The sequence below is a fragment of the Euprymna scolopes genome, chromosome 4 (genome assembly GCF_053919585.1).
Source record: "Euprymna scolopes isolate OS-2025 chromosome 4, ASM5391958v1, whole genome shotgun sequence".
Taxonomy (NCBI): Eukaryota; Metazoa; Mollusca; class Cephalopoda; order Sepiida; family Sepiolidae; genus Euprymna; species Euprymna scolopes.
The window spans coordinates 70337307-70346343 of record NC_136485.1 but is presented as its reverse complement, the minus strand read 5'-3'; the positions used below and the strand labels follow the sequence as shown (position 1 = coordinate 70346343).

At 35.7% G+C, this 9037-nt stretch overlaps 1 protein-coding gene across 1 annotated transcript in view; it reads left to right on the top strand.

Moving 5' to 3' along the window:
- The first annotated feature begins 233 nt into the window (after positions 1 to 233).
- Positions 234 to 9037, top strand: part of LOC145268324 (organic cation transporter-like protein) — a 95184-nt gene continuing 86380 nt past the window's right edge. The window contains exons 1-2 of the mRNA XM_080123815.1: positions 234 to 606; positions 5943 to 6136. Coding sequence (XP_079979941.1) covers positions 453 to 606; positions 5943 to 6136 — 348 coding nt within the window. The 5' untranslated portion in view covers positions 234 to 452. The remainder of the gene's footprint in view (positions 607 to 5942; positions 6137 to 9037) is intronic.

Below are 9037 nucleotides of genomic sequence, written 5' to 3'. Positions count from 1 at the left end.
ATTGCTGCTTTCTGGATTGGAATCGATCCATCTAACACAAATTGTTGACTAGTTTTTTTTATCTTTAAGTAGTATTTTTTAGTTTCTTACATCAAATGGCTTCATGTCTTGCTTAGAGTAATCAGCATTATCCTCCTTCTCCTCCTCCTCCTCATCATCATCATCATAATAATGGTAGTAGTGGTGGTGGTGATGATCATAATGATGTGGAGGTAGAGAATCAATTTGGAAAGTTTATTAAAGAGACGACCGACACTAAATCTTTTTTTTTATTAAACCAATGAAAGTCGCCACCCTCACTCCCACCCCCATATTTCTTGCACTTTTCATTTCATTTTCAAATTCTTATCTTGCATAAATAATGAGCTGATAATAGAAGATCTTATCATATATCTCAGATCAGTTGTAAACTTAAGAGTTGTAGGAACGCCCGGCTGAAATCCTCGTCCAATATGTCGGTCGACTTGCATAACGATGAAATCATCGATGTCGATGAAATATTCCGCCAAGTTGGCAGATTCGGTCGTTATCAGATGATCCAAGCGTTCCAAGCCTACGTAGGGTTCGTGCCTGTTTCGCTCAACGTTCTTGGACTGATTTTTTTAAGTAAGTGCCCTATTTTTTTATTTTTTTATTTTTGACATTCCATTTTTTAATATTGGCGTTTGGAATCTTGTGAAATTAAAGAAATGCATGAAAAAACACATATCGATTTGATTTCAGAAACATTCCCTCACATTTTTAGGTTATTTTGCTTTAAACTGTTAAACAATCCAATTCAGCAACAAAATTATCGGTGATAAGATATAATTCTCACCCAATTTTTGAATGGGAAAGAAACCATGTGTTGTGACTGCCACAGTTTGAAATATGCACATATTTTTTTCTTTACTTTAACGACATAATAAACCAGAAGAATACTCGTCCCAGGGCAGGTAAAATTTTCTGACCAGAACAATTTTTTACCAATTTTATATCTTCTTATGACGATTAACATCAAAATATTATGATACTAAACCTTATGTCAAGAATCCATATTCAAATTTGGATCCATTACAAGATTTTGATCCTAGAAAATGTTTTACAATTTTAAGCTTTAGCTTAAGGATTCTTTAGAAGAAATTGAAATTGATTGAATATTGCTAATTGGTGTCTTATGACGATGGATGAATTTCAACATGAATCTGAAATATTTGAATTTTGAAATGAAAGGCTGTATTAATATTATGCCTCCTAAATATTATGTCAATATTATACCTCCTAAATCTGAAACTGAAATTTGGGGAATATTCATTAATTGATATCTACTACCGATTGTTAAAGTTTCACAAAAAATTGGAATTATCTCATTTTTCACAAAGGGTTTCTATACCCTTTTTTTCCACCTTTGCATAAAATAAATTAAACTGATTAAAGCCCACATTAGAGCATTTCACGCCTAGCAACTATGTTCCAAATTTCATAATTGGTTAATCAGATTAACAGTGACTCCTATACATAATAATATATAAACATATACAAGTACCTAACTTTATATAGAGATTAATGCTGTAATATTACTAGTTATCTCCCTTGCTTAAGTTAGTTATAATTATACCTAACGTTATATACATAGAGATTAAAGTCATTTGGATTCTCAATTTTTTATCATCGATATGTTCCTTTTCTTACAAAATTTAATATTTCATTCTGAAAAGTTATTTAATTTTGTTAAACATTGGTCCATGTTGTTAAGAATAATAAAATGTAATTTGAGTTAATTCTTTTCAGAAAATATTTTATCCAGCTGGGCTTATTTTCCTATAATTGCCATACATAACTGTATTCGTCTATTACAGACTTCTCTTTGTTTGTCTGTCTGTCTATTAGCAACTTTACATACCCACTAGTGATCAGAATTTCATGATCTTTTTTTTTAAGTTGGCATCGATTATGTGAAGAATGAGAGTATTTACTAATCGATATAATATTCTACTTGTGCCTTCATTAGTTAATCAGCGTGTTACACTTTGAAAAGCGCCAAATACAATTTTTGAAGGTCAAACTGTTAAAAAAAAAAAAGAATCCAAGTTCGCGAAATTTGGCATTAAAAAAGCTAATCTGGCAACACTGTACAAGAATACGAGAGTGATCTTCTTTTGACGTAGCTTCGTTTTTTAATCGCATTATAATAATAATAATATATGATCATTATTGTAACCGTGTAAGAAAGGGACTCAGTAATTTCAACGTGCAATGGTTCTCCACTAAAGAAAGAAGTCAGCAAAACGTTATGTATAAAAAACGGGAACATTCAAAAGAAACAGGGCAAAAAACAGAAAACATTACTTGCCAAGAAATGCTGGACCGAAGGAGAAAATTAACGGCTGTCTCTTACAATGTGATTATATTATTTGTATTGAACTAGGCAACACAGGTATCGGTGCATTGTACGAACCGGATGTCATTACTGTTGAATATTATGAACCGGATTTCTCATGAAGGTCCTGTATGGCTGGACCAACAATTGTGGGTACTTGTGAATCCATGTTATCACACTGAAATAATAACGTTATTGATTAGAAAGCCATTCTTAACATGGGGAGGGTGTTTTGTAACTATTCTGTATATTCGCTTAGCAATTTAATAAACAAAAATATCGTAAAAATTGAATTTAACTTGAAAATACTATTAAAAAAAATCAAACAAACAATAATTTGAACAGGTTTCCGGGCATTTTTAATGGCGCTCGGCATATTCCAGCAATGACGTCAGGTGCCGGTCGAGCCCAAGTGAACATTTGCAAGAAATTTGTTTCATAATATGCACAATTATCGACTTCCAATTCATACAATGCACTAGCAGTACAACACGATGTTACTTTCGAAGAATCTATTTGTACTTATTTTCATGTATCTCATTTGGGTCAGTTCTACATTTAAAATACAATGGACAATTATTTATTATTGGAATCCTTTGAGATGAGTAATTTATTTATTTATTTGCAGTCTGTTATCCTCATCTTTATTGTTGTTTCACAACGTTTCGTCCAACTATTCCTCTGGCCTTCGTCAGGTTGTTAACTGCGATGGAATAGAAATGCTGAGTCTCTTAACCGTATCTTCAGTAATTACTGCCTTCCATAGTTGTTGTGGTCTCACCACATTTTGGCCAACTAATCCTCTGGCTGGCTTTGTCTAGGATTTGAAACCACTGTCTTCAGACAATGCTCACCTGGAACCGTAGAGATTCAACGCCTCTATTCACACTTCATTTGTTCTGCTTTTGGTCGATGAAGGAGATTATATTGAAGCAATTTTTATTTTTGTTTTGTCCCAATGCCTCTTTTTTGAGGAACGGGAGTTTTCACACAAAAACCAACTTTGTGTTTAACTCTGCCCTAACTTATAAATAAATAACCATTACTTCAGCAAGGCTCTGTTCCGATTATGAGAGCTTGATATTTATGATCTGCAATGGAAATCGTTTTCACAATATCACTCTCTTCATTTGTCTATTACCCTCTCTCCTTACCACACGCATAATGAAGGCTAAAGGTGACACAAGGTCCAGTAATCTGTATATTTTTATTTATTTGTGGACTGTTATCCTCATCTTTATAGTAGTTGTTTCACAACGTTTCAGCCAACTATTCCTCTGGCCTTCGTCAGGTTGTTAACTGCGATGGAATAGGAATGCTGAGTCTCTTAACTTTATCCTCAGTAATTATGAAGGATTAGTTGATAAAAAAAATGGTAAGATGACAACAACTATGGAAGGCAGTAAAATACAGTTGAGAGACTCAGCGTTCTCATCCCGTTGCGGTTAATCCCCTGACGAAAACCAGAGAAATAGTTGTCCAAAACATTGTGAAACAATAACTATGAAGCTGAGGATAGCAGTCTGCAAATAAATAAATGAATACACAAATTACTTATCTTAAAGGATTTCAATAAAAAAAAAATGGACACTATTTTCATGGAAATGTTGATAAACTCATATTTGCTACATGTTATTGGTTTCTGTCAAAAAAAAACAAAAAACATTTTTTTTGTGCTATCCAGACAAATATCAGCTTTATCAAAATATATTTGTTGATTAAATATATTTCTCATTCCGTGGAATTTTCACTGCTAGTAATAATAATTTGGTAAGAACAGAATCAGTGAGTCTTAAGAATGTACATTTTTCGTAAATGAAGGTGTTTTTCTTAATAGAATAAAATAAGACACTATGCTTAATGTTCAGTAATTATATTCTAGTATTCTATGAATAGGTTTGTAGTCAACCAATAAAACCACTGTAAAAATAAGATACTAAACTGAAGGAAGCGTTTCTTATTGACGTAAGGAAATTAGATTGGGTGAAAGATAATGTCACGGAATAATTAAATCAAACACTGACGGTCTGAGGTAAAAAAATGTATGTAATAAACGAGAATTCACATTGTTTGATGGGAGAGTGAAAGCAGATCTTTTATAGTGAGTAAAAGTTACGCATGCTACATCTAAAAATGACTGTTTTGTGAGAGCCATGTACGTCGGAAATAAAGTAGGAAATTCTGAAATAAAATGAAACTGTCTGATAATAACAGGAAGTGTGACTGTATTGGAATTTTCTGTAGCGCCTGTGTTAAAAGTCCTGTGGTGAGTAAATTTAGATGGAAAACATTGCACCATTTTATATGGATAAATAGATATAGTATGAAAATATATCTATGTCAGGAAAAATATATCTATCAGAGTAAATACCATTTAGCCTGATGACTTCTTGTTTGAACGAAACATGAACGCCTTTGTATAGCTTACTTATCAGAGATATATTTTCATACTACCACCATCAAAGTCTATTTGTAGGAGCTGCTCAGGGCATCCTATCCTGTCTTGACATACTTCAAATCCGGCTTTAAAACTTATTAAGTGATGGCCTTTTCTCATCCCTGCAACTTCTTTCTCACAGAAGAGACGTTGCAAGCCTGTCTCTATCACTATTTTCATGACAAGTGCTCGCTTAAGCTTCAATCTGTGCCCCCACCACCACCACATTTTCACAAAAAGCACTTGTCAAGCTACCAACAATTTCCCATACTCTCTCTCTCTGCCTAAATTTAAACGCAAATTCAATGAACTCTGTAGAACTCTGTTCCACTAACCTGCATTCCAGCTGACTACAACATGGTGGTTTTCAAGTCCGATGTAAACAAGTCCTTAAATAATCAAATTCTACCCAATTTCCTCCCGAAACGATCATTAACCTGTTGTCTCAGTGACCACCTTACACTCATTAACCCTTATCCTCGAGTGGCCTTTGGGCCTAGATAAGATATGACTCCCTTGTAAAAAAAAATATTGAAGTAAATACTGAAAATATGTACACTATATCACCTCATAATATTATAAATATTATATGTGTATATTCATCAATATATATATATATATATATATATATATATATATATATATATATATATATATGAGAGAGAGAGAGAGACAGACAGAGAGACAGAGTCCTGGGACGCAAGAATTTGATTTTAATGAGTTCTTGAGGATTGGAAATTTCATAAGTTCCCAAGAAATTTGTGTTACCATTCTCTGAAAAAAAGATGAGAAGAAACAGGTCCTTATATTTCACTCTTTTTCCCATTTTTATGAACAAAGGAAAACAATTTAACCGTCTGAACTTCGGCATGCAAAAACGAAAATTCACTCATACAAGCAAGTTTAATTCTTTGTAAATATATAAATATGTCGTATTAATTTAATTGTATTTTTTACCTCCTTCCTTTTCAAGCATACATTCATTTTAGTTTTATTGTTAATGTCAGTCACGGTACAAAAAAGACGAAAATCCCTCGTCTATCTTACCTATACCAGAGATCACACGACAAACTCCTTACAACATTCATGAGAGCAATGGTGTCTTACAGAGGAATGCTACGAGATTTTATTTCTTTGTCTTCACAGTTTCCAATGTTCAAGTCCAGTGCCAGCCGATGGCAAATATCAGTTTGATGAATGTTACCCAATCAAGCAACAGCCAAATTGTTTACAAACAATGCGATGTTGAGGTACACATCAATGGAAGTATCACAGACCATTTGCCATGCGATAATGGGTATTTCTATCCAAAAGGAAGACATGTGTCTGTAAAATCAGAGGTTGGTATTTTAACTCTAACCCTAACCCTAACCCTAACCTTTTCGTGTTGTTTACGGATAAGCTGCAGATTAGCAGAGGTTTTTATTTCAGAAATCATGGTTTTCTTGTTTTTATTTTGTAAAAAAATAAAACCAATCGTCACTTTACCTTGGGAATAGGATGAAAGTAAAATTGGACTTGAAAGCATGTATACTGAGCATTCAAAGAAGAATTTACAGGTGAAAGAAGTTTGGGATAATTGAAAAAAAAATTGATGATTGTTGATCTCATCTTGAGTATTATTCTCACAATGTTTCTGTTGATGTAACCTCCAACCTTTTTTAGACGTGTCTTGTCGAACTCAGGGATCTTTTTGTTGAACTGCCCTTGCAGACAGTTTAACAGAAAAATAAAATACTAAGTAAAATTCAGCTCTAAGCGACACTCTTCTGGGGTTTGAAGGTTCAATCTTTGGAGCAGAAGATATTAAGAATGCAATTACTAATTACTTAAGACCTCTACCTGGTCATGGCTGACGGAAAGAGAGCATGCTACCCCTGTGGATTAAATAAAGGGTTTCAATCTAAAATTCCATCATCATCATCATCATCATTTGATCGTAGTCGAGATAATGGAGTTTTTTTTTTTTTTGTTTTTTTAAATTTTTTTAAATTACATTTTCACCCCAAACAAGGCACATTGCCACTTTGGTGTAGGGGGCTACTATAAGGGGCAACAACTACTGGGGTACTATGTAGGGATTTGGGCAGCAAGATATCAGTTCACGTTGCACTTGAACTTCTGCATGTCAGTACAGTTGGGGAAGCAGGGACCTGGAATGGAATTCCAAAGTCTAGCGGTTCTGGGGAAGAAACTACTGGAGTAGAAAGATCTTTTACATCTAGGAATCTCTACAGTGTGGAGGTGTGATTTAGCAGCCTGTCGAGTTTGTCGAAGGTGTTCACGTCATGGGGGCACAATTGCTTGCAGTTCGTCAGAGCATTCACCATTAAAATACTTGTAGAACAGGCAGAGGGATGCAACGTTTCGTCGATGGGACAGAGGCTTAAGCTTAGATGCCAGTTCAGGGCCTATCAGGTTTGTGACTCTTTTGAACCTTGTCAAGGAGCAAGAGACTAGTAGCAGATGCACCAGCCCAAATATTACAGCAATACTCCATACATGGGCGAATGGTGGCCTTATAGAGGTACAGGATACTTTCGGGTGTTAGTAGTTTTCCAGCACGGTAGAGAGAGCCCACATTCCTTGCAGCGACCCTGGCAATGCTTTCAATGTAATTGTTTCAGCTCATGTTTCCTGTGAACGTTAGGCCAAGGAGTTTGAAAGATGTACTCTCAGATAAAGAGTCGTTGGCCATTGCTATAGGTGGTAGAGAAGGTTTCTTGTAGTTATTGAATGAAACTAGTTTAGTCCTAGCAGCATTGAACGTGACCATCCATTTTTGTCCCCATTCCACTACAGATTGGAGGTCATCCTCTAGTGTTTCTGCCATTTCTTTAGATATGTGTTCATTTGTTTTCCTGTCGTGTCTGTTATAGAGTGTGCTGTCATCAGCACATATACCCATCGCAGAAGCAATTTTGTCGGGGAGGTCATTTATGAATATCAGGAACAGTAGAGGTCCAAGGATAGACCCCTGAGGCACTCCCGCATTTATATCATATTGTTTCGATATACGACCGTCGAGGACAACCTGGATTCTTCTCTTATCTAAGAAAGATTTAATTATGTTAAGTATTCTACCAGTGATACCGTATGATCTAATTTTCCTGAGGAGACCCTCATGCCATACCCTGTCAAAAGCCTTAGATATATCTAGAGCTACCACTCTGCCCTCCCCCGCTTTATCCAGTGAGTGGTATATACATTCAGAAATTACAGTGAGGATGTCAGCTGTGGAACGGGCTTGTCTAAATCCATATTGTTGGTCAGTCAGAAGTTTAGCATCTGTAAGGTGATGGACTAGAGCATGGTTAATTAAGGTCTCAAATATTTTGGCAAAAGTGGGAGGAGGCTAATGGGGCGATAATTTAATGGGTCAATTCTTTCGCCAGAATTCTTGAATACTGGTACCACAGAAACAGTTTTCCAACAGCCCGGAAAGCAAGATTCATTAAGGCATTTGTTGTAAAGTTTGGAGAGAACTGGAGCTACTTCGGCTGAGCACTTTTTTAATAGCACAGCTGGGATGAGATCTGGTTCACATGCTTTTGAAGTGTCAAGGTCTTTTATGATAGCATACACCTGAGAAGGGGTGATTTTCAGATCATCTAGCGTGGCGTCTGTCTGCATAGGAAATTCAGGTAGGGGGTGGTTGGAAGGGTCCAGTGTGAAGTTTGAGGCAAACCGACTGGCAAGCATGTTAGCTTTCTTGGTTGCTGAGCAAACAACCTCGTGATTGTTGGTTAGTGGAGGAATTGTTGATTGCCCATTATTTACTACAGTGTTGTAGATTTTCCAGAAGTCACTAGTTCCTAGTTTTTGTGCTTTAATGCGTTTTTTAGTGGTTTCCATAAATTCTCTCTTAGCTGTCGCTATTTCTTTCTTAACGTTACTTCTAGCTTCTATGTACTTCTGTCTGTTTGAACTGGACTTATGTCAGTTAAATCTGCGGTATGCATACTGCCTTTGAGCAATGGCAGTAGCGCAAGTCGAAGTAAAACATTGGGGAGAGTGGGGCTTGCTATAAAATTTCTGTATGGGAACATGCACTTCGATTGCAGTTTTGAATCATTCGGTGGTCTCGTTTGCACACTGTTCAGCAGGAAGAGAAAAATATTTCCCCATGGGGCATCTCTGATAAGATCTCTGATGGCTTCCCAGTCAGCCTTTTTATAATATCTCGTTGTTTTGAGCACTAGCTCTTCAGTTTTGGCTCTAGAGTTTAGGGCGATTTCAAC